The 25,488-nt window shown below is 31.8% G+C and overlaps 2 protein-coding genes, 1 non-coding gene and 1 pseudogene across 4 annotated transcripts; 2 read left to right on the plus strand and 2 right to left on the minus strand.

The window, feature by feature from the left end:
* Positions 1-2,438: 2,438 nt before the first annotated feature.
* On the minus strand, positions 2,439-5,956 carry LOC146941935 (protein DETOXIFICATION 27-like; annotated as a pseudogene). The gene is made up of 8 exons (XR_015032520.1): positions 5,574-5,956; positions 4,959-5,490; positions 4,783-4,869; positions 4,622-4,678; positions 3,393-3,630; positions 3,152-3,270; positions 2,872-2,958; positions 2,439-2,756 (listed from the first exon to the last, which is right to left on the minus strand). The product of XR_015032520.1 is annotated as a protein DETOXIFICATION 27-like (transcript).
* A 200-nt stretch (positions 5,957-6,156) lies between these two features.
* TRNAG-UCC (transfer RNA glycine (anticodon UCC)) lies at positions 6,157-6,228 on the minus strand. Its single transcript has one exon. It is a non-coding gene; the product is annotated as a tRNA-Gly (tRNA).
* Positions 6,229-13,118: 6,890 nt separating this feature from the next.
* LOC146941937 (purine permease 3-like) lies at positions 13,119-15,031 on the plus strand. Its single transcript, XM_085755801.1, has 2 exons — positions 13,119-13,945; positions 14,399-15,031. The coding sequence occupies exons 1-2, from the start codon at positions 13,187-13,189 to the stop codon at positions 14,753-14,755; spliced, it is 1,116 nt and encodes a 371-aa protein (XP_085611927.1). The 5' UTR covers positions 13,119-13,186; the 3' UTR covers positions 14,756-15,031.
* Positions 15,032-20,176: 5,145 nt separating this feature from the next.
* On the plus strand, positions 20,177-25,488 carry LOC146941938 (purine permease 3-like). Its single transcript, XM_085755802.1, has 2 exons — positions 20,177-20,950; positions 24,914-25,488. Exons 1-2 carry the CDS (start codon positions 20,198-20,200, stop codon positions 25,232-25,234), a joined length of 1,074 nt encoding a protein of 357 aa, XP_085611928.1. The 5' UTR covers positions 20,177-20,197; the 3' UTR covers positions 25,235-25,488.

Below are 25,488 nucleotides of genomic sequence, written 5' to 3' on the forward strand. Positions count from 1 at the left end.
CAACAACTTTAGTAATAGTTGGTTGGGGTGGGTTAAAGGGCCGAGTTTGTATACCCCTAAATACTACAACTTGGTTATTTGTGTGCATTTTTGAAATAGATATGTGTAAGTTATACTCCGTCCATTTCATAATGAGTATTGCGTTAACAAAGAAAAATTATTTCAAAATAAATATAATTTTCACTTTCAATATAGAATTAATATTTTTTTTTAATTATATCATCTAACTAATAATATATGCACTACAACCAAAATATTATATTTCATTTACCATATATATGATGGTGGAAAAGACTCCAAATAATTAATAAAGTTAGTTTATTAAAAATATCATGCAATTTATTAATTTATTGTATTATTTAATTTTTTTGTAAAAAAAACATAAACAACATTTTGAAACTAAGGGAGGATATCCTCAAAAAAAAAAAAAAAAACTAAGGGAGGAGTCCACTTTAGTTGGCCCGGTGGTATTGACTTATGATTTGGGAGTGTGCTCCTCTCGAGTTCTTAAAAAAAAAAAAAAAAAACTAACGGAGGAGCAAATGAAAAGTGAGGGAGAAGCCAAAAATTGACATATTTTGAAAGGTATGAGCCAAAAATACCTTTCAAATGAGAGACTAAAAAGATTTTAATTTTATAAATTTTTTAGGGATAAGAAATATATTTAGCCGCAAAACAAAATCCATATACCTTGTTAATCTATTTTGGCCTCTAAAAAAAATATTCTTTTTCATCTAATAGAATTCAAAATATTGGTAAGCATTTTGTGTGGAGCATTTGCAACATACTTATAAAAATTTATTTATGACTTTTATTGGTATCTATTTCAATCTATAAACTGATTGATTTATAGATATATCGATATTCTTCGATTTTAGAATTAAATTATGTCATTATCTTTACAATTTTGAAGACGTACGCTTAGTTTGGATTAAAATAGAAAGTGAAAGAAAAGGAATTAAGAAGATTGTTAGAGAAAAGAAAGTGAGTGAAAAGTAAGTGAAAAGGGAGATGGTTATTTGGTTGTTTAGCATAAGTGGAAGTAGAAGGAAGGTAAGACACACATTTATTAGGGTTAAATAAGCTTTTGTCCTTAAAAATATAGTCTTTTGATTTTAGTCCCTAGAATAAAACAGGGTGTATATATATAGAGGTCTAGATTAGCCCCTGTTTGCATGTCTTTATTGTGGCGGCACAATCAAATACAAATGTAACAACACTACCTACCAAGCTTTGAAACTTATCAATCAAAATTTTAATAGCAGCCGCATCATGAATCAATAAAAGATATCTAAAACGGACCTCTTTGACACTAGCAACAATTTAGGGTTACATTCCTTGACGCCACTTGATTTCTCTTCTACAACTTCAAAAGCCGACACAGTGGATGTTCTAGAAAGTCCAGCAGCAGTTTTGCTGATAATGTTACTAATTAGTGGATCATCAACAAAAATATTACTCAGTATATTCAGCTAGAGTTAGGTAGTTGGGTTAACAATTTAGTTAGGTGGTTAGAGAATTAGTTAATCCAACTCCTCCTATAAATAAACATCTTCATTGTATTATTACATTGTCTTTTATCAAACTATATTCATTTCGATATGAACTCTTATGAGTATTTTCCTCATAAGCTATGAAGCTTGGACACCTCTACGAGTAGGTGTGTCGGTGATCGATATGCGTCGGTGTCCGACACTCATATGACACTTGTACAACATTTGTTGGAAATCCGAGACAAGTGTCCATAAAAAATGTTTTTTATTTACTTCGACACTCAAATTACTTTCCAACCCTAATTAAATTCTTCATGATTGAGTTGTGTTGGAGTTAAAATCAACCGTAGATATTGTAATATAACTCTAGGAAGAAAATGATGCCAATGTTCATGGTCGCACAGAAAAGATTCATCTAATCAAAAGATATTTGAATGTGTAAATGGAAAAATCAGTCCATTTACAGTTCTCCTTCATGCTAAAGTTGAAATAATGTGCCAGTTATGTTCACTTTATAGTTTTCCATGCAATCAACTCCAAATTGCAATACCTTGGAAATGTCTATCCCATTCTCAACCTTGCCTTGGTTTTATCAGATAGTAGTAATCTCATTCTTATTCTCATTCAGGTACTTCATTTCCTCCAAGTCCCAACTCATCAATAGAAATTGCATATATTTCAGTCCTACAACTAAAATAACCATTTTGCTAATTTGGAAGAACATAAAAATTGGAACACATAGATAAGTTTTTTTTTTTTTTTTTAAGAGGCATAGATGAGTAAGTTAATTTGGTAATCTGACATTTAAGGAGGAGAATTGAGGCTGGTCACACAAATTTTCACAAGTGGGGATTAAGAAGTATATAATATGGGATTTATAAGTGTTTTAAAATGCTTTATGCTGTTGATTGAGTTGTAAAACATACTTACCTTCTTCTTGAGGGATACAACAAATACACAGTAAGATTGAAATTAATATTCTTGAAGAATAAGCTTTATCATGCATCGATTGAAATAACACTAGAATATGTGAAATATGCATCCAGTTTCTGTGTTTACAGATAAATGTTCTCATAAATCTGAATATTTATCGGTAAAGAATTACAATCTGTGTTGAGGTGGTCTTGTAAGAGGCAAAGAATAAAACTATTTTAAATAGCAAAGTAATATTTTTCAGTACAAGACAATGATACAACATGAATTTACCTTTTTTTATTGGTTGGACGTTGTGTCGTCCTTAACATGAATTTGGACATTCCGTACCTACAAACAAGATAACAAGCACACCACTGTTACAAGTTATGTTATCAGTTATCACAAACAAGACAAGCAACAACAAAAAAAAAAAAAAAAAAAAAAAAAAAAAAAAAAACCTTACCTCTCTTTCCCAATTGTATCTCAACATAATAATGGCCAAGATCGATGTTTGAACCACCGTTCCGCTCATCATTCCAGTCCACATACCCTGATATGATAAATAAATCATCACCGTCAGACACATCATCTGCATTTATGATTATCTTTACAAATATTTATGTGGTGAGATATGATTGAATTCATATGAAAAAATTACTCTTAAATTGCATAGCGTTTAAACCTTAAACTTTATTTATCTTACGCAAGAATGGAGTGGAATATTAGTTTGTGATGACACTTACCACAATGCCGGAAGGTAGCAGCCAGCCTAGGAGAACCCCAAGAGGTATTCCAACCAAGTAGTAACTACCAATGTTTATATAAGCCACTACTGCTTGACGACCAGATCCAACTGCAACGCCTGAAAATCGAAAACCAACAGATACAATCGGTAAGTACAGCATCAAATATTGTAATATTAAGTTCAGAAAACTGACATTGGAGTTGAGTGTCTCTATTATAAGTATATTATTAGAGATTTACCTGAAAGAACAGGTTGAATGCAATTAAGAAGAATAGTAAAAGCCAACAAGATTGATAGTTCATTGACCATTTGGATTACAGATAAGCTTGATGTAAAGATCAAAGCAAGCTTCTCATTGAAAACCACAATTATCAACCAAAATATGAATCCAACGATCACAGTATTTACCACTGAAACCACCGTCGCGAATTTCGCCCCTTTTGCATGCCTGCGCCAAGCTCATTCGCTACTCGCACCCTGATATGGACATTGTGAAATGATTAAAAAAGGGGAATATTGAGATTTGAGAGAGTTATTTTTGTTGGGAAAAAGAAGATATCAATAGAAGAAAAAGGATCTATCACTTTGGCACGCTTATATAGGAATAACATTATGTATACTAGAGCTGGAGTTGTTGGCCCTGAGGGGAAGTCTCACCAGGTTGGATCGTCACATTGAGCGCTAAGAGCAACCATACAAGTGAGTTGGACACCACATCTTCACTCAAAACCTTAAGGCATTTGATTTATGGATCATCTCACTTATGTGTTGTTCCACCTCAACTCTTTCATCTAATGCGGGACTTTAAATCACACTTGACACATTGCAACAAGAGCGACCTTTAATTAATGGTTTTAAATTGTGGCCGCAATATTGCGGACTTTATTAAAGTCTCCGCAACAGCATCACAGCTGCAATTTTGACCGCATTAGACACATTTTCCCGTATTTTATCAGTATATAAAGATTCACAGTATAACTGTAAATGCAATTTTAAACCATTATCCTGTGACATATATTTGCTACATTACACCATTCAATGCTTAGTGAGAACTGATTGGCAAATGGCAAGTGTTAACAAATTTTACAATCTGATACTGTGTTACTGCACCACAAATGGAATAAACACGCAGAAGTTACATACTATTAAGCAAAAGGTGTATAGACATGTGATACGGACAATGATCTCCAAGAGATAAACTAATGCATCACTTCTCACAAGTCTACTGTAAGTTACAATTACATATTATGAAGCAAATTAGAATGAATAAAATATGATCAGTTTGTCTTGTCAAACTCGATTAAAAGACCCCACAGGGATGGTTGTTTACTGACTTACAGGGTTCTGCTTCTTAGCATTGATTCCATTTAATGGGTACATGAGAGATTATGCTACTCGCTACCAAAAATCATTAAATTAGAAAGATTTGAGAGGAATAAATAAAGGAGGCTTACAACCAGAAACATACCCGATCGCAGCCAAAAAACCAAGCGGTATCATGGATTCCCAACCATAAATAGTTACACTGCCAACAACAAAATTCAGCAAAAATCCAATAAATAGTTAAATACAGTGAAACATGCAATCTGATTAAATAAAACTAAAAAGAAAAGGAAATAAAAAAATTACCAAACCGAAAGAGCATCGATTGCAACATCAGAGTTGTACATATAACCAGACATTATAAGCAACATTCTATAATAGAAGTTCTCTAACCTGGAATATCACATAAACACAAACAATTTAAAGAATCACGAAACCTAAAAAATAAGTTAAAATCAGCACAAAAAAAGGAAAATACTAACGCAAGCATGACACCAGAAGCCAAAGATAGTTTAAAGAAATCCCACAAACCAACAAAAGCTTCAGCTGAAAAACCATTCCATGAATGTGGACACCCACCAAAGAGTGTATACACAAACATTCCCAAAACTGAGAGCCACCAAGAGAAATCAATGGTAAGAGCAATCCCAACAATCCCAACTCTCATCTTATAAACAAAAACCCAACTCACTAACACATGAGTCACAAGTGCTCCCCCTGAAACCCAAGCTATAATCGCAGTTTTCAACTGACACTGCAAAAATCTTTGCAACGTGAATTGAAATGGGAAACTCAAATGAAATGGAATCAACCAAATTGCAACCAAACCGCAACAGCCACAGGTTGTCCTATGAACTTCAACATAGGCGTGGTGAACACAAACATAGGTAGCAAGATAATTGAAGACAAGAACAGAACAACCCAGGAACGTTGCAAATAAACACCCAACATGTGGTATTGCCTTGCGCCGTAAGCTTGGCCACAAAGGGTCTCAAGAGCACTCGCCATTCCAAGCTACAGAATAAACAAAGAGTAAGGCTCTGTTTGGATAAACAACTTAATTAAGCGCTTCTAGCATAAGCACTATTGGTGTGTACCAAGAAGCCGAAAGTGATGGCTATGAGGAGGGTGCAGGCAATGGAAATGGCGGCGAGGTCGAGATCGTTGAGGTGGCCGGCGAAAGATTGAGAGACGACGGTGATGGAGAACATGGTAAGACGGCTGAAGATGGAAGGGGCAGCAATGTGGCATAGTTTCTTTGATTCCAAATATGTTTCTTGGATCAAGGAGTTATTGTTTGGTTGAAGTTGTGATGGCGTTGACTGTATCAGTGGAAGATTCTCTGTTTCAGATTCACTTGGGTTGTTGTTGTTTCCCATATGTTTGTAAAAGAACCAAATCCACCTTCTTTTTTAACTACTCTCTAGATAGATATCAATGAGATGACTTTTTTCAATTAAAAAAATCTTGTTGCTGATTTGATGATAAATCTCATAGCAAACTAAATGACATGATGATCTATATGCCTAATGAGGAACAAAAATCCTAATTACCATATGTTAAAATATTTCTACTTAATGTAATTTACCCGCATGCATATATGTATATAAAACAGTTTGGAGGAATTAACGAATTAACTTAAGCGAATATATAATATATAATATTAAAAATAACAACACTTGCGTTTGCCGGGAGTCGAACCCGGGTCTATTGCTTGGAAGGCAATTATCCTAACCGTTGGACTACAAACGCTTGCGCATGCCTTCATTTCGTTCGTAGCTATTATTATTTTTTTAGCTCTTATATGAGTCATCAACCTTTCATTGTAATACTCTTCTTGTTCTTCATGGCTAATTAAGTCTAATCGGTGGTCTGGTTCAGAAGCCATGGGAACATCAATAGATGATACTTGTTAGCAGTTTCATATGTACTGGAAATAAAGGCTACAAGTACAAAGGCTAATCAAGCAAGCCCTTAATAAAGTATGAACTTTTAGAATAATTAATTTTTACTTTTTTGCATAGATTCTCCTCATCAGAGGTAATCATATTTCAGCATTGTCGAATGTCAATAGTGGTCATATCTTCCACGCAGATTCGGAAATGAGTTCTTACAAATGACAAACTTGTGAAGGATTACACGAGGCTTAAAGGGAACAATTATTCAAAAATATTGTGTTCTAAACTTGAGGGAAGAATATGTGTTAGTAAAAACCGAAGTGAACCCGAGGCTAAATTCTCTCTTTTATATTTTTTCTCTCGATAATTATGCAATTTTATTGAAGACTACGGCTAACAAAACTGATGAGATCGAGATGAACCTTCCATCGTAACACCAACTACTACACCACAATAACAAACCTGTAAAAAATATAAACCCAACACTCTCCTCCCCAGAAGTAAAATCAACGACAATTTGGAAAGCCAAAGCATTCAATCGAAAATAGCTAAAGATTATGGGTTATGGTCAGGGGCGGATTTGAGCAGGGCAGGGTGTGGCAATAGCGACACCAGCCCAAGCCCAACTTTTTTTTTATAGTGCACTCACTCAACAGTCCAGTCCATACCTTCTCTTTCTGATTTCTATCTGTATCAGCAGACGTTTTCTTTCTTCTTTCCTACCCTCACGTGTTTTGTTTGTTGATTTTATATTGAATGTGTAGTAATTTATTTATTTATTTTGTCGTACAATTGAATTTCACTTTAGGATGAAGAATTTTCTAGTAGTAATCGAAACAAGTTTGGGCAGTAATCTATTTTTTTAACCGGACAAAGAATAATAATCGAAACAAATAATTTTCTAAGTGGAATTTTTTAGACACACAATCAGGATGAAGAATTTTTGTCCAGTTATGCCTACAAACAAAACTAGCAGTAGTGAGAGTAATAAAATTATTGACTTTGAAATATTTAAAACAAATCTTTCCTGCAAACTTTGAAAAATTGCCCCACTAGTGTTGTGAGTCCAGGTCCGCCCCTGATTATGGTCTCACTTTAACTTTTTCTCATAATGTTGGTTTTTTAATGTCACATTATTAGAGCCAGAGGTACAAGTGCGACATTCAGGCAAAACAACAAGATAAAGAAATATGGCCATGGATAAAATTAAACTTTATGATGAGGTCTACATCACACGCTAATTCTCCAAGCACAAGCACCAACTGTTAACAGAGTTGAGAAGTTTTGTTTTCTAAGCTTGTGAAGAAAGTGACAAACATCACTATAAATTCACGGGGCTCAAAGTGAAAATTCTCGATTCAAACTCAGAACACCACATATGATATTAAGTCTAACGATGTCGATATTGGTTGTGCAATGTGCATAGGTCTTGTGGATAAGAGTTGGGGAACTTTTTTCATTAACCCATATATATATATATATATATTGGTTGACATTTATCCATATATTATTACCGGCAAAAAGTTAAAGACTAAATTCTATAGAGTTTTTTTTTTTAGATAGACGAAATGACAAAACCATTATAAACTCACACACACACAAGTGGAGGTACCGGGGTTCGAACACTGGTCATGACATCCGGTCTAACAATTTCTATAGAGTTTATTATGATTTATGTAAGAAGTTGCTAAAAAAATTTAGGATCATGCTAACTAGTGTCTCTGAGACACTGGTTAAGGAAACAAAAAAGAAAAAATTTGTATTTAAAAAAATACAAATTTTTAAAAGTTTGACTATACATCTTTCAATAATTATAAACTCACACACACACAAGTGGAGGTACCGGGGTTCGAACCCTGGTCATGACATCCGGTCTAACAATTTCTATAGAGTTTATTATGATTTATGTAAGAAGTTGCTAAAAAAATTTAGGATCATGCTAACTAGTGTCTCTGAGACACTGGTTAAGGAAACAAAAAAGAAAAAATTTGTATTTAAAAAAATACAAATTTTTAAAAGTTTGACTATACATCTTTCAATAAAGTTTGACCATATTTGATTCTTTAATTAGTATTTTTTTTTTTTTAACAAGCCCCTTAACTAATATTATAGGGGTACAAGTTAGTATTTTAACTTTTTTTTCTTTAGGATCATTTTACTTTTTTTTATATAACAAAAGAGTAGATATGATCTCTAGTTGCTCTTAAATAGGCATAAAGTAATTGTTGCTAGTATCTTTTTCTTAACAATAATTGTGCAAGTATTATTAGGCCATCTTCAAAGCTTTGGTTTTAAAGCCAAGAACATCAATTGTTTTATTTTTCCACTCATAAATAATAAAGCAGCATAGAGAGGGTAAAAAGTGGAGATGTGAGAAAGTAGAGATGTGGGAGAAGAAATAATAGCATATGGGACCGAGTTTAATGTAAAACAAAGAACATTATGTTGGACCCACAAAAAATGAAATTATGAACCGGTCTTAATCTTTAGCAATGGAGATGCTCTTTTATTCATAGTTATCCGTTCCCTGTGTATTAGAAAGAAAGTCCTTGTAAGTTTAACTCAATTGGTAGGAACATCGCATAATTTATGCAGCGGCTGAGGTTTGAACCCCGGACATCCACTTCTCCACATTTAAATGTATAAGCTCCAGTCACTAGGCTACTAGATCAACAAAAAAAAATTGAGGCTCGTCCCCGTCAGGAACGTATGCAGGTGCACAAGGGTGTAGGCTTGTGCCTGCACTAAATTTTGAGATTTTTTTTTAGGTGATAGTAATATAGTAATATATAGTTATAGTTGAAATGTTGATTAAATGACCCGTACAAAATACACAACATTTTTCTATTGACCCACACATAAACACATACTCTGACATAATATAAAAAATATGGTAGAATGATCACTCAAAATCAAAAGGGACATAAAAGAGAAGGAAAGAACTCCTCAAAAAATAACTTTGACATCAAATTCCTTTTTTATTTTTTAAAGGAACTTCGTTCTAATAGTGTAATGATAATGATAATGATATATTTGTTCATAGACAAAAACAAGTTAACGGGTCCAATGTCATCTTAGGTAAATCTCTGTGCCCAACCTTGATTAACTTAAAAAAATATTGGATCATCTCATTTAAGCGCTCACTTCACTTCAATAGAATAAAGTTAATAAATTTTACATTAAAAAATCACATTTTGAAAAGAGAGGTTTAGAAACAATAACACTAAAATATTGCTAGAATATGTAATACAGAGAAAACTGCTCCTAGATATGGCAAATACTTAAAGATGAAACTGCATTATTATATTATATTTATATATTACTAGCGGAAAGACGGACACGATACTGCACTAACGCATGTGATTATTTTATTATGTTTGTTTGTATAATTTTGATTAAATTTTTTAAATATTAATGGAAATTATTGATATATTAATTTATAAAGAAAATATTGTCAAGTTATATAACAATTATTTATGAACTCAACATATTTTAGTTTGTCTGCATATAAAATAAAGAAAAAATAATGATCATTTATTGTTTATTCTAATAGTAATTAGTAACATCATAACATAAATGTATAAATGACATTTTATGTAAAAGAAACATTGTTATGATTGCGATAAAAGAATATCTTTAAAAACTACATTTTTCGTAAAGTCTTCATCTTCTCCTTCTATTTTCCCTTCATTAATGAGAACTTTTGTTGAATTTTGAGAAACTCCTCTCGATAAAGCTACATATAATTGACCATGACTGAAAACATGTCGTGGAAGATAGATTCCGACATTGGGAATAGTCTGCCCTTTAACATTAATTTTTGCTCACATTTGTTACTAATATTTTTTTAGAGGATTTAAAGTCCAATCATTAACATAATATTTTGCTCACGTTTGTTACTAATATTTTTTCCAGAGGATTTAAAGTTCAATCTTTAACATTATTTTTTTCTCACGTTTGTTACTAATATTTTTTTTAGAGTATTTAAAGTTCAATCTTTAACATTATTTTTTCTCACGTTTGTTACTAATCTTTTTTTAGAGGATTTAAAGTCAAATCTTTAACATTATTTTTTGCTCACGTTTGTTACTAATCTTTTTTTTAGAGAATTTATAGTCCAATCTTCAACAATATTTTTTGCTCACGTCTATTACTAATCTTTTTTTAGAGGATTTAAAGTCCAATCTTTAACAATATTTTTTGCTCTTTGTTACTAATTTTTTTAGAGGATTTAAATTCCAACATTTAACATTATTTTTTACTCACGTTTGTTACTAATCTTTTTTTTAGAGGATTTAAAGTCCAATCTTTTCCATTATTTTTTACTCACGTTTGTTACAATTGATCAAAGACTAAGGATGAGTAATTTATATCAATAAAATAATGTGAAATACTGTTTTTTGTGGAAGGGATATGAAAATACTTGACAGTCTTTGTCGGTTGTATTGAGGGGAACAACACAGATGTACAACATAAAAACAGCTGATAAAAAAGTAACATGAGTTGTTGTTTTGTGCTAGCTTTTTTGTGAGTTTGATTTTTGGTTAACAGAGGTAAAAGAGGGTTAACAGTGACGATTAGTGACATGGATTACTAATCCACATATTATTTTATAATTGGCTATTTGTATTTAAAATTAAGGGTATTTTTGGAATGAAAAGTCCAACCCAAAGGTGTGCTTATAGATAAAAAAAAAAAGCATCATAGTTTGTATAAGCAATTATAAACCAGCAAAGTCAAATAATTCTTAAAATTAATCGTAAATAATTTAAATCATAATCACTTATAAACTAACAAAGTCAAATAATCCATAAAATTAACCAACTTTGATTAGTTGTAACATGAAAGAAAAAAAAAACTTACAGGTTAATTCTGAATTCTGATGCAGAGGGCGGAGAGAGGTTGAGAAAAACTAAACAATGCGGGAACGAACTATGAACTGTGAGAACCCTACTTATTAATATTTTTAATATAGTGCTAACAAATCTTTTTCTAAAAGATTTTTGAATCATAATATTTTGCTCACGTTTATTACTAATATTTTTATCAAAGGATTTAAAGTCCAATTTTTAACATTATTTTTTTTTTGTTACTAATCTTTTTTTTTTGCTCACGTTTGTTACTAATCTTTTATTAGAGGATTTAAAGTCTAATATTTAACATTATTTTTTGATCATGTTTGTTACTAATACTTTTTTAGAGGATTTAAAGTCTAATCTTTAACAATATTTTTTGCTCACGTTTGTTACTAATCTTTTTTTAGAGGATTTATAGTCGATTTAATATAGTGCTAACAAATCTTTTTCTAAAAGATTTTGAATCATAATATTTTGCTCACGTTTGTTACTAATATTTTTATAAAGTCCAATTTTTAACATTATTTTTTGCTTAGTTTGTTACTAATCTTTTTTTTTCTCACGTTTGTTACTAATCTTTTATTAGAGGGTTTAAAGTCTAATCTTTAACATTATATTTTGCTCATGTTTGTTACTAATCTTTTTTTAGAGGATTTAAAGTCCAATCTTTAACAATATTTTTTGCTCACGTTTGTTACTAATTTTTTTTTAGAGGATTTATAGTCTAATCCTCATCGGCTATTATTTTTGTTTAAAAAAATTAAAAAAACTCATAGACTCATGAGAAATAAAGCAGGAAAAAAACATAAACTTTGGATTATTTTTTTTCATAAGTAATTATTGTTCAACTTTGATTTTCTCAAATTCTGATTCATTCATTCTTCTAACAAAAAAAAGTAAAAACAAAGCTTGAATTGTAATGTTGGCGGAAAGTAAATTGCTCGAAGGATAAAACAGAAAGATATTCAATTCATGAAGTGGACCTTAAAGATATTCCATTCAATGGTGCTTCAGAAGTATTAATCAAGTTCGTGAGTCTTGGAACTTTTTAAATTTTTAGAGGCGATGAGATGTGATCAGAGGGTACTATAATGAATTCTGGATCGATTTGAATTCATGAGAAGAGACATAAAGAATGCAAATATAATTTTTAAATTTTTTGTGAGTTTGATCTGTTGTTAACGATGGTAAAAGAAAGTTAGCGGTGACGATTAGTGACATTGATTATTAATCCACATGTTATTTTATAATTTGCTATTTGTATTTAAAATTCAGGGTATTTTTGGAAAGAAAATCCCAACCCAAAAGTGTGCTGAAAGGGGTAGTTTTCTTTATATATAGTATAGATAAATTTAAGAACATATTTTATATTAAAAAATCACATTTTCAAATGAGAGGTTAGAAACAATAATACTAAAAATACTGCTAGAATAATGTTATATGGAGAAAACTGTTCCTATAGATATGGCAAATACTACTCCATTATTATATTATATTTCTATAAGAAAAAACAAGTATTGTGTATGCTCAACGTCATTGCAAATATCTACCTTAAAGACTTGGAAAATGTTACATGAATACCTTTTAACCACACACCCCGATGCATCAGGGACATTTCGATAAATTTATCTTACAACCACACTTTCTCTTTCATCTTCACTCCCTCTTCCTTGCTACATGTCAGAATTTTGTGTGAGTGTAAAGGGTGTATTGTCACATGGGGATGTACATGTATCACCACTCTAAAGAAATTTAAGTACCTATTCTCTATTTTCTCCATTGAAAACGAATACGGCAAATATAATTTATATATATATATATATATATATATATATATATATATATATATATATATATATATATATAGCCCTTTACATATCTGAGCATCAAGTTTCATTATTAAGCAATCACACAAACCAAAGTAGTGACAAAGAAGAGAACAGAGAGAACACACACATGGAAGAAGGAAAAGCACAAGTGACAGAGAAAAAAATGAAGAGATTCCTTCTCATCGTAAATTGTCTCATATTAGCCCTAGGTAACTCCGGTGGTCCCCTCATAATGCGTCTCTATTTCATCCACGGTGGCCAACGTGTCTGGCTCTCCGCCTGCCTTGAAACCGCCGGTTTCCCCTTGATGCTCATTCCCCTCACAATCTCATACATCCAACGCTGCCGTCACCGCCACCATCCTCCACCATCCACCACCATCTCCATCTCCCCTGCAGAAAAACTAAATATAATCTCCATGAAACCACCTATTTTCTTCGCAGCCGCCTTTGTCGGAATCCTCACCGGTCTTGACGACTATCTCTACGCATATGGCGTTGCTCGGCTTCCAGTTTCCACTTCTTCCTTAATTATAGCATCTCAGCTTGGTTTCACAGCGTTTTTCGCTTTTCTTCTTGTGAAACAGAAATTTACAGCTTTTACTGTAAACGCCATTGTTTTGCTTACTGTTGGAGCTGGTGTTTTGGCTATGCATACGAGTAGTGATCGTCCTGCTGGTGTTTCTGCAAAACAATATGCAATTGGTTTTTTAACCACGGTTGCTGCTTCTGCATTGTATGGATTTGTTTTGCCTGCGGTTGAGTTGGTTTATAAGAAGATTAAACAACCCATCACTTATTCTCTTGTTATGGAATTTCAGTTCGTTATGTGCATGTTTGCCACTCTCTTCTGTGTCATAGGCATGATTGCAAACAATGATTTTAAGGTAAGATTACATTAATTAAGGTTGTGTTTTTGGATAAACAACTTATTTTGCAGTTTATAGCTTATAGTTTGCGTTACTTTTATAAAAGTTGTTTTCATACAATTCTAAGCTATTTTCATCTATTTTGTTTGGGAGTTTATGAAATTCTATGTTGTATGGACATTCTTGATTGAAAGCGTGTCCAGTGTCCGATACAACACCACACTTGTGATTTTTTTAATTTTTTATTTGTATTTATCACATGTTAGTGTCGTGCCCGGTGTCTAGGTCTAGGTTTCGTACAATTAGAGATTGGATTTTATTAAGTGGAAAATAGAGTAGTTGAACCTATGAAGGAGACTCTCTTCTACTAGTATAGAAGATCCAAACACTAAATGATTTTTGTTTTATTATTTTATTAATTAGTTCTACTTAATAATAATTGTGATTGAGATTTTGGATTTGAAATTGTAGGTGATTCCAAGGGAAGCCAGAAATTTTGGGCTAGGAGAAAGCACTTACTATGTTGTGCTGGCTTTTAATGCGTTAATGTGGCAAGCGTTTTTCTTGGGAGCTATTGGAGTTGTTTTTTGTGCTTCATCGTTATTGTCGGGTATTTTGATTGCTGTGTTGTTACCACTAACGGAAGTGTTGGCAGTTGTTTTCTACAAAGAAAAATTCCAAGCAGAAAAAGGGGTGTCACTTGTACTTTCTCTTTGGGGGTTTGTGTCCTATTTCTATGGAGAGATCAAACATGCCAGAGCAGAAAAGAAGAAACGTGGTTTAGAAATAGAGATGGGTCAAACTATAGAGGGGCTACCTGCTCCGTGATTGGAATGTAGGGTGTAAAAATGTTTGAGTGTTTTAATTAAGCAAAATGTTTTAATTAGATGTCTTACTTTTTTTTAGAAAAAGAGGGGAAATGCAAGTGTAAACTAGTCTCATCTCATAAATATTGATCCCAGTAAGTATGGTTACGGTATAGGCAGGCTTACCAATAATATAATTGAATTTCACTTAAAGCTGGTATAATGTGCATTTCTCGTTTATCGTAAAAAAGAGTGTATTTTGTTTAAGAGGAGTTTTATTAATACTCTATTTCTACTACTCTTTTTAATATTTACTCTTTTGTACGATGACACTCTTATGAACTCCACCGTTTTATGTTAACCTCATTTTTAAAGTGTAAAATCCACATTAATTTTATCAAATGAAAAGATGGGTGTTAGAGATAATATTCTTAGTCTTTCTCTTTTATTTATTTAAAATACACAATTTGACACAAATACTAGAGTAAAATACACATTTGTCCCGTATTTGTACCGTAAACCATGTTTTATTTCTTTTCTTTTTTTTTTCTTTTCAAAATGGAGAAATATTTTTGCAATATAGATTTGAGTTATTAAGCACTTGGAGTATTTTTCTTTTTTAGGGAACCACTTAGAATATTTATGAGTTTTGCTAAAAAAGGAAACAAGGGATCAATTCTAGGTAGAAAAAGTATTTTTTTTTTTAAATAGAAAAGTCGTTTTTTAAAATTTTAAGGTGTTGAATGCATCATTTTTAAGATAAAGTTTTGTTGTTAAATTTCTTATCAAGTGCCCTAAGGACACTTATCATTTTCCATATTTTATTAACCATTTAAATGTGTATTTATATCACCCACTTATTTAACCAACATATTTCACATTAATCACCTAAAGTAATTCATTAATCATTAAAGTGCGAGTCTCCCTTAAAAAAATTCAATAAAGTGTAAGTGATTAATCATTTATTCAACATAGTTATAAAATGACAAAAGCATATACATATTCCACATTTGTATTTTCATTCATGAATGACGGGGTGGGGTTTGTCGCACGAAGGAATGATGGTGAGTCGACGGGGAAGAAGAACGTGTGTTGGGTGTTGGAGGGTTAGCTTCAGGTGAGAACGAAGAAAAAGAACGACAGTGGTCAACATAGAAGAGAACGTAGAAGGGTTAGGCTCAAGTGAGTTGGAAGAGAACTAAGGAGAAGAAGGTTGGAGTGAGTATCGAGAGTGTGAGAAAGAATTAAAACACGGAAATAGGAAAAATATATTGCACAATATTTATTTTTTAATTTATATTGGGCGGTTAAGAGTCAGCATGAGAATCAAGTAAGTGTAGCGGAGATGAGGATGTTGCGCTGGATATGAGTGGTAAGACGAAACGAGATAGGATTAGAAATGACACCATTAGAGAGAGTGGGGGTAGCACCTATAGTAAAAGTTGGTAGAAAATAGACTTAGATGGTTTGGACATGTAGAGAGAAGACCCGTAGATGTCGTCGTAAGAAGAGTATATCAAATGGAGAAGTATCATGTTAAAAGAGGTAGAGGGGACCTAGAAAAGCTATTAGAGAAACCATTAGAAAGAATTTAGAAGTCAGTGAGTTGGATCCAAATATGATTTATGATATAGCACTATGGCATAATTTGATCCATGTAGCCGACCCCACTTAATGGGACAAGGCTTAGTTGTTGTTGTATTTATTTTTTAATTTGGATACAAACGTATAATAACGCTTTCACAAAAGCGCTAACAGAGAGGTACTCCTATAAATATAATAGCATTTATCCAAAAGTACTATCTAACTCTTATGTAATGGTGAATGACTATGTGTGTGTTTGGTATGGCGATGGGGAGAATTGATTTTGATATAATTGAGTTTGAGAGAATTGATTTTGGTTAAAAGTGAGTTGAATGAGAATTGATTATGTTTGGATACACTTATTTAAAAGTGATTCTTAGGAGTTGATGTTGTTTGGGTAGTTTGAATCAAAATTGATTTTGAATGTGTAATGACCAACTTACCCTTTTAATTGTATTTTTTTTAACATCTTTTTAATGGTAGGTAACGATTTATAATTAGTTTTAAAATATTACTAAAATAGGTTGTAATTATTAATTCCCTCAAAAACAAAAGTTGTAATTATTATTATTATAACTAATAAATTCCCTTAAAAAAACTAATAAATAAATGTCTTGTACAAAAAAACATGTCAACTCTTATGTTTAGTTGTTTACAATTTGGCATTTTATGAAAAAAAAAAAAAAAAAAAAGGATCTGGCTTTTATCCATTACCCGTTGTCCTTTGTCTTCATAAACCAAATCAAGAGAAAAGCTTGCTCCCACTCACCGCATGAAAGAAACAGCTCCATAAAAACATTGAGTAAGAACAGAAATCAAACAGCTTTGATTTATTTTCTTTGTTTCAAGTTAATTTATCATGTTTTCCCATCTTCTCTCTATTTCTCCTGCAAATCTGAAAAATTAGGACAGATCTACAATTCTGTTATGGGTATTTTGGTAAAGTATCTGCCACTTGAGAAATTAAAGCCAAAACCACGTTTTCTCTGCCGTGGAAGCTAGGAATACCAGCTTCAGCATAAACCACGTTTTGAGGCCTAAACTGTGTTTCCTGGAATCAATTTTCATTCATCCAAACAAAATAGAAAACAAGGAAATTGCGTTTGGGAAAGTAAACGGAGGTTTGGCTGGGAAAAACATGTGGCCAAACACACACTATATCTGATATCGAAATTTGTGTCGAAATCTTGTTTTTGTTATCTTAATGAGAAATTTTTTATACAAAGTTGAGTTTTGGAAACCGTAGACTAGAGCAAATATCAAGGTTTAAATAGACCTCACATAAGTACAAGTACCAACAAATTATTCACGAACAATTTCTTATGTCGACAATGAAAGTTAAACTTATGTTCTTTAAAAGTAAAAACTAATTTCTTATCAACTACACCAATTTAGTATTTTTTTTTTTTAAGACAACTACACCAAACTAATTTCTTATCAACTACACCAATTTAGTATTTTTTTTTTTTTAAGACAACTACACCAACTTCGTTAAACACTTCTCCCTCTGTTCATTGTGATAAGCAAAATTTTATTTTTTAAGGTTTATTAAATAATCAATATATTTGGTTTATAATGTAAATCATATAGATTTCTTCAAAAAAAATAATATAAATCATATAGATTATTCAATAAAATTAAAAAAAAGAGTTTTTATTTAGGATAATGCTGACGACGGTGAGTTTTTTGTTTGTTTTTTAGTCCATGTAAGTTTTTTTTTGTTTAGATCTAGGTACCGTTTGGTCAGACTTTTTTACGGTCTAAAAGTTACTTTAAAACAAAGTTAAAATAAATGTCTTTAGAAAATAAGCTAAAGTTGTTTGGTTTCTTTATTTATTTTTTTTAGTTTCAAAGCTATTTTTAAGTTAAAAGTTGTTTGGCAAATTATTGTACAAAACTTTGAATTTATTATGAATTAACATAATAAATAAAAAATGTTTAAAAAGTGTTTTAAATATAAAAGATATTTTTTTTACAAATACTATATTTACTCAATGACGTTTATTTTGTGTAACATGAATACAAATTCGTATCATCATATAAAGGACTTGTTAAATATTTGAATAAGAAAAATAATTTAAGGAGGCTCAAATAATAACATAAATAATATTAAAATAGTTGGTTTTTTCTTTTCCAATTATACTCTATAACAAATTTTGTTATAAGAATACCATATTTTTGGTGTCATTCAAAAAGATAAGAATTTATATTATATGATATTATATTTGTTAGATTGTTGGTGTCATTGAAAAAGATATGTTTAATTTTTTTGAATAAGAAAAAGATATGCATGGTTTGTTACAATATAAAGGTGCAAAATATATATAAGTATAATTTTTTTCGGCATCTATACTTTGTACTTTTAATTGAAATCAAAATTTTATAAAAATAATTATATGCATTATGCAACACTAAAAAGAAATTATACGCATTAGCGTAACAAAAAAACTAACAGACAGCCATAAAGTATTACTCTAAACGCTAATGTGAGTGTGTGTGAATTTGCGAGGTTGAAGAAAGGAAATAAAAATATTTATGAGGTTGTGATGATTAAACGATATAGAAATTAAATATATAAGTGATAAAAAGATAATAAAATTCTTTCAAAAAAATATAATTAAATTAAATGGACCCTCCTTTAAAAAAAATTAAATGGACCAGTTCTTTCCTTCAAAAAAAAATGGACCGGTTCAAAAAAATTAAATTAAATTAAATGGAAGAAAAAAGCAAATTGAAATATAATATTAAAAAAGAACAAAAAATGTTGCCAGCATGAGTTGAAGAGAGGTGTTTGTGAAATAAATTGCCGAGAAGTAGTTTTTTGAAGTAGCTAACAACAACTTTTGGTCAAAGTTCATTCCATTCAATTTTATCCATTCAATAAGGTACTTTATTGATATTGTTTTTGGTTTTAACTTCTCCTTAAAAATGTAGAGAAGCTCGAAAAAAAAGTTGGGTCAAACGGTACCTAATCTTTGCATATTTTAAAAAAAAAGTCTTTTTAGTTCATGACATCAAATTGATGTTGGGTCCATGACATGGTTTTATTTAGTCATTTATGACACTGGCTCAAAAATGACAATTTTAAAATTTGCAAAGATTGAATCTAAATAAACAAAACTGAGAGATTAAAACCAAAAAAATGTTTTTTTTAGGAAAAACCAAAAAAAATTGTTAAAATTGTAGGAATTAAAATCATATTTAAATTTTTTATATTTTAATGTAAGATTTAATTTTAACTGCTTGTTGTGTGAATCAAGTAAGACGGCACTATGCAACAAAACTCTCCCTTACCGATCAAGCGCTGCTACATACACATACTTTAATACTTATGAGTGAATTCAAATTAAGAATCTCTACTCTAGTATTTAAGCCGGAAGAGATCTTCACCATCACATTCAAAAAAGAATAAGAATAAGAATGTTGAACTTGGGTCGTCTCGTGGGTCAGCCGATGTTGCTTGCTTGAGCCTTGAGGTTCACTAAACGGCCATTTCCTTCCACCATTCAATATGGGAATCCACCCACATTATCCACACGGAACACCAACTATTTCTACTGGTCAAAGTGGAAGCAAGCATGTTTATTTTGGTTACAAGGCAAAAGGGAAAGAAAAAAGAAAACAACACAAAAGGTGAAGCAAGCATATTTGAAATTTCAGATTCTTATATTTTGATTGTATTAACTGTATTCCTTATTACAAATTGTTTAAAATTTCAGATGAAACTTCATTATCATATTAGTATATTTATCCTAAGAAACACAAGCATTGTATATGCTCAACTTCATTATTGCAGTAATATATCTACCTTAAAAAGGTGCGTGTATATATATATATAGCCCCTACATATCTGAGCATTAAGTTTAGAGAGAACACACACATGGAAGAAGGAAAGGAACAAGTTGCAGATAAAAAAATGAAGAGATTCCTTCTGATAGTAAATTGTCTCATGTTAGCCCTAGGTACCTCCGGTGCTCCCCTCATAATGCGTCTCTATTTCATCCACGGCGGCCAACGTGTCTGGCTCTCCGCCTTCCTCCAAACCGCCAGTTTCCCCTTGATGCTCATTCCCCTCGCAATCTCATACATCATACGCTACCGTCTCCACCACCATCCTCCACCATCCACCACCATCTCCATCACAGAAAAACTAAATATAATCTCCATGAAACCTTCTATTTTCTTCGCAGCCGCCTTCATCGGAATCCTCACCGGCCTTGACGACTATCTCTTCGCATATGGCGTTGCTCGGCTTCCAGTTTCCACTGGTTCCTTAATAATAGCATCTCAGCTTGGTTTCACCGCGTTTTTCGCTTTTCTTCTTGTGAAACAAAAATTTACAGCTTTTACTGTAAACGCCATTGTTTTGCTTACGGTTGGTTCTGGTGTTTTGGCTATGCATACGAGTAGTGATCGTCCTGCTGGTGTTTCTGCAAAACAATATGCGATTAGTTTTTCAACCACGGTTGCTGCTTCTGCATTGTATGGATTTGTTTTGCCTTCGGTTGAGTTGGTTTATAAGAAGATTAAACAACCCATCACTTATTCTCTTGTTATGGAATTTCAGTTCGTTATGTGCATGCTTGCCACTCTCTTCTGTGCTATAGGCATGATTGCAAACAATGACTTTAAGGTAAGATTATGTTAGGTAAGGTAGTGTTTTTAGATAAACAACTTATTTGCAATTTATAGCTTATAGTTTGAGTTACTTTTATAAAAGTTGTTGTTTTCGTACAAGTTTTAAGCTATTTTCATATATTTTGTTCGAGAGTATATGAAAACCTTGTTGCATGGACACTTCTGATTGAAGGTGTGTTCCGATATATGACTTGCGTCATGTTCGACACAACACCGGCATTTATAATTATTTTCTCAAAATTTATCGGTGTTGTCTGTGTTGTGTCTGATATGTGCTTCATACAATTAGAGTTTGAATTTTACTAAGTGGAAAACACAGTAGTTGAATTTATGAAGGAGAATCTCTTCTGGTGTAGAAGATTCAAACCCTAATTGATTAGGTTTGGATCTTCCAGGACATAATTGTTAATTTTTGTTTTTGCTAGACTCTAATCGGGTTTTGTAGAGTTTCATATATAAAAGATCAAATTGACTATATTATTGCTTGTAGAGTTACATTTAAACTCAGAAACAATCAAACTTCTACATGCACAATCTCAAATAAGCAAATTAGTGACATTTAGTTTGCATCAACAAAAATGAATATGGAATCAAAGTCATAAATTAAATTCAGTGGAACTAATCAAAAGTGGAAATGAACGCACTAAAAATGATAAATCATAAAGAACTTTGTAATCGAAAGAAAACAATATACAAAAGTCTGAAGGTGAGAAAAACACAAGAAGGGGGGTTGAATTGTGTTTTGAAAAATTCTTCGTTTCTCTAAACAACTGAATACACTGATCAGAAGCTAAGTGAGACAGCTTCTGAAGTGATGATCAGAATCTAAATGCAGCGGAATAAAACAGAGAGAGAGAAGAAGAACGACACAAAGCAATTATACTGGTTCCTTCCACAATCCGGAAGTAGTCCAGTCCCCCTTGCACTTCCAAGGAGATTTCACTATGAGTAATATCTGATTACAAATGCTCAAGCACACAAGCAAGAGACTTCCAATGCTCAAGCACACAAGCAAGAGACTTCCTTTGCTCAAGAACACAATCAAGAGACTTCCTGCTCAAGCACAACTGCAAGAGACTTCCTAACTAAACAAAATTACACAGAAAATTGTTTAAGGTTGAACACTTGATATACAATCAGAGGTGCTCATAATACAAATCAGATACAGACTCAATGGACTTAAGAATTTCTAAGATATGACTTTGAGACACAGAAATTCTAAGTGAATGCAGAACAATTTCAGCAGAGGTTTGGTACTTGTGAAAATCTTGTGAGTCTTTCGTTCAGCGTTCTTGCATTCCCAATTCTCTAGGTCTTCACTCCTTTATATAGAGGTGTGAAAGAGACGTTGTGAAATTGCCAGCACACCAAAGAGTCGTTGTTGAAGCTTGATCTTTCACCAATGATCTTTTGCCTGATTTGGTTGTTGTCCTATGAAGAACAAATTTGAAATCCATTCCTTATCCAAAGGAACATCTATGCAGGCGAGACCGTATTCTGGAGCTGTTTTCTTGTCTTGAAGTGCAGACACAAAACAGAGTAGTGGAGAACGTGGTTGTACAATTCGTACAAAGTACAATGTCAACGCTTTCGTCCAAATTGCAAACACACACCTTCAAACACCTTTGAAATGACCGTTGCAAGCTCCACTAATCCTTTGTTTGTGTTTTCGAATCCAATAGACAGCTTTTGCATTGATGATTCTTCAATTCTTGATTCTTTGCAAATCCAGTTGATATTCAGCTTCTGGTGAAATGGCTTCTGATGAGGCAGCTTCTGATGATGCAGCTTCTGATGATGCAGCTTCTGATGAGATGACTTCTGCAGCTTCTGATGATGTGACTTCTGGACCTCTTGTCTTCAGGAGCAGCTTACTTCAGGAGCGCTATTTCTTCAGGAGCAGCTTGACTTCAGGAGCGCTTTTTCTTCAGGAGCAAGTTGCCTTCAGGAGCGTCCAAGCTTCAAATTTTTGTTGTTTCCATAGCTCTTTATTTGCTCATTCAGAACCAATGATGATGTAACTTTATAATTATGGTCCTGTACACTTGAACAAATATTAGCTAATCCAATTTACAATTTTTAATACCTTGTTATCATCAAAACTCTTTAAGGTTTATTGTTAAACACATTTTGTTCCAACAAAGTCTACACGAAGAAACTTGTCCTACCCGCAAGGGCGGCTAAATCTATAAAAAGGAACTGGCAGTGGTGTTCACGGTCTGGTTTCGATCAATTTTTAGGCAAAAACTCATCTAATCCAAAGATAAAATTATATGCGGTTCAGTTTGATTTTGGATGGAATTCCGTAACGGAAAGAAAAAAAAAAGAATAATGAAAAGGAACTATTATGTGATAACCGAAAGAAAAAGATAATAATGAAAAGGAATTGCTTTGAGAAAGAGCTAATCCCAAAGGCGACTAAATCTTTAAAAAAAAAAATAAGGAAAAGAAACTCTTATGTAGTAACCAACACAAAAAACAATAATGAAAAGGAACAAAAAGTTATGATGTGTTGTCATGTGCTACTTCAGTACTATGTTATGAAACGATTACAAAAGCAACAAAAAAAATGTGCAAAAATTACACCAATTTAAGCTATTAACTTTATTTTTTTAACAATTAATATTAACAGGTTGTGTTCCTGAATTTATTATTTCTCAACCTTCATATTAGACTGCATTTATGTTAAAAGAACAACTAAAATAAATAAATTGAAAATAGTAAACATATTTCAAAAGTCAAAGCGAGAAAGCAAAGTAATGTTATAATTTAGTGTAGTGATTTTTGCAAATAAAAAGTCAGAATAAATAACTTCAAGTAATATAATATAGGAGAAACAAAGAACCTGAAAAAATTACATTAAAAAATGAAGTTTTTAATGATTAAATTATCATTTGAATCAGTCAAATTATCAACTATTTTAAAGATGATATGTGAAATGATATGGTAGTTAGATCTATAAAAATAAAAAGGAAATGGAAATGATATGTGATAACCGAAAGAAAAAAAAATGAAAAGGAAACTTTTATACGGTAACGAAAGAAAATAATAATAATAATAATAATAATAATAATAATAATAATAATAATAATAATAATAATAATAATAATAATAATAATAATCTATACTATATATAAAGAAAATTACCCCTTTCAACACTTTTAGGTTGAAATATTCCTTCCAAAAATACCCTCAACTTTCTATACAAATAACATATGTAACAAATAGATAAAAAAAAATTTAATGTAACAAATGGATTTTTTTTTATCATTTAAAAAGTGTAACAAACTAGACGAATGTATATATATTTATTTTTTCATTATCGAAATTATACCCTTAAACAACATATTTTACTATAATAAAGATTGTTGTTAGTGTCATTAAAAAAAATAAGAATTTAGATTAAATATTTGTTTATATTGTTGGTTTCATTGAAATAGATAATCATGATTAGTTTGATTTGTTATAATTTGAAAGTAAAAAACAATTATATTTTCTTTTGATCAAAATTAAAATTTCATAAGAAAACATCGTTCATAATTTTCAAACGTTAGTACAATAAAAAGAGCGGAAAGACGAGCACGTGAGTGCCCGTCTTTTCGCTGGTAATAATAACGAAAAGGCCAAATACCTCCCTGGGTCCTTTAAGTTTCACGTTTGTAACAAATATGTCCTTTAAGTTTCAAAAGTTACAGATAGGTCCTTTAAGTTTCAAAGGTTTCAGATAGGTCCTTTAAGTTTCGAGTTTGTTTCAGATAGGTCCTTTCTATCAACCTCTGTTAAGGACCTATCTGAAACCTTAGAAACTTAAAGGACCTATCTGTAACCTTTGAAACTTAAAGGACTTATCTGTTACAAACGTGAAACTTAAAGGACCCAGAGAGGTATTTGGCCTAACGAAAAAGAACTGTGATCAATAAAGGAACACTAATATGAGATATTGGATTTGAAATTGTAGGTGATTCCAAGGGAAGCTAGAAATTTTGGGCTAGGAGAAAGCACTTACTATGTTGTGGTGGTTGTTAGTGCGTTAATGTGGCAAGCGTTTTTCTTGGGAGCTATTGGGGTTATTTTTTGTGCCTCATCGTTAGTGTCGGGTATTTTGATTGCTGTGTTGTTACCACTAACAGAAGTGTTGGCAGTTGTTTTCTACAAAGAAAAATTCCAAGCAGAAAAAGCGGTGTCACTTGTACTTTCTCTTTGGGGTTTTGTGTCCTATTTCTTTGGTGAGATTAAACATGCTAAGGCAGAAAAGAAGAAACGTGGTTTAGAAATATAGATGGGTCAAACTCTTGAGGGGGTACCTGCTCCGTGATTGGAATGTAGGGTATACAAATGTTTGTGTGTTTTAAATTAAGCTAAATGCTTTAATTAAATGTCTTACTTTTTTAGGGAAAGAAGGGAAATGCAAGTGTAACTAGTCTCATAGATATTGATAAGTATGGTTACATTATAGACTTACTTTTTTATTATCCCAATTATACCCTTTAACAACTTTTTCTATAATAAAGATTGTTGTTGGTGTAAAAAAAA

The sequence above is a fragment of the Medicago sativa genome, chromosome 3 (genome assembly GCF_051527215.1).
Source record: "Medicago sativa cultivar Bolivia chromosome 3, Bolivia_mono, whole genome shotgun sequence".
Classification (NCBI taxonomy): Eukaryota; Viridiplantae; Streptophyta; class Magnoliopsida; order Fabales; family Fabaceae; genus Medicago; species Medicago sativa.

Excerpts from the sequence above, each read along its gene's own strand:
- LOC146941937 (XM_085755801.1), top strand. The coding sequence starts at position 13,187 with ATGGAAGAAGGAAAAGCACAAGTGACAGAGAAAAAAATGAAGAGATTC. Across the intron at positions 13,946-14,398 it reads TTGCAAACAATGATTTTAAG|GTGATTCCAAGGGAAGCCAG; the intron begins GTAAGATTACAT and ends TTGAAATTGTAG.
- LOC146941938 (XM_085755802.1), top strand. The coding sequence starts at position 20,198 with ATGGAAGAAGGAAAGGAACAAGTTGCAGATAAAAAAATGAAGAGATTC. Across the intron at positions 20,951-24,913 it reads TTGCAAACAATGACTTTAAG|GTGATTCCAAGGGAAGCTAG; the intron begins GTAAGATTATGT and ends TTGAAATTGTAG.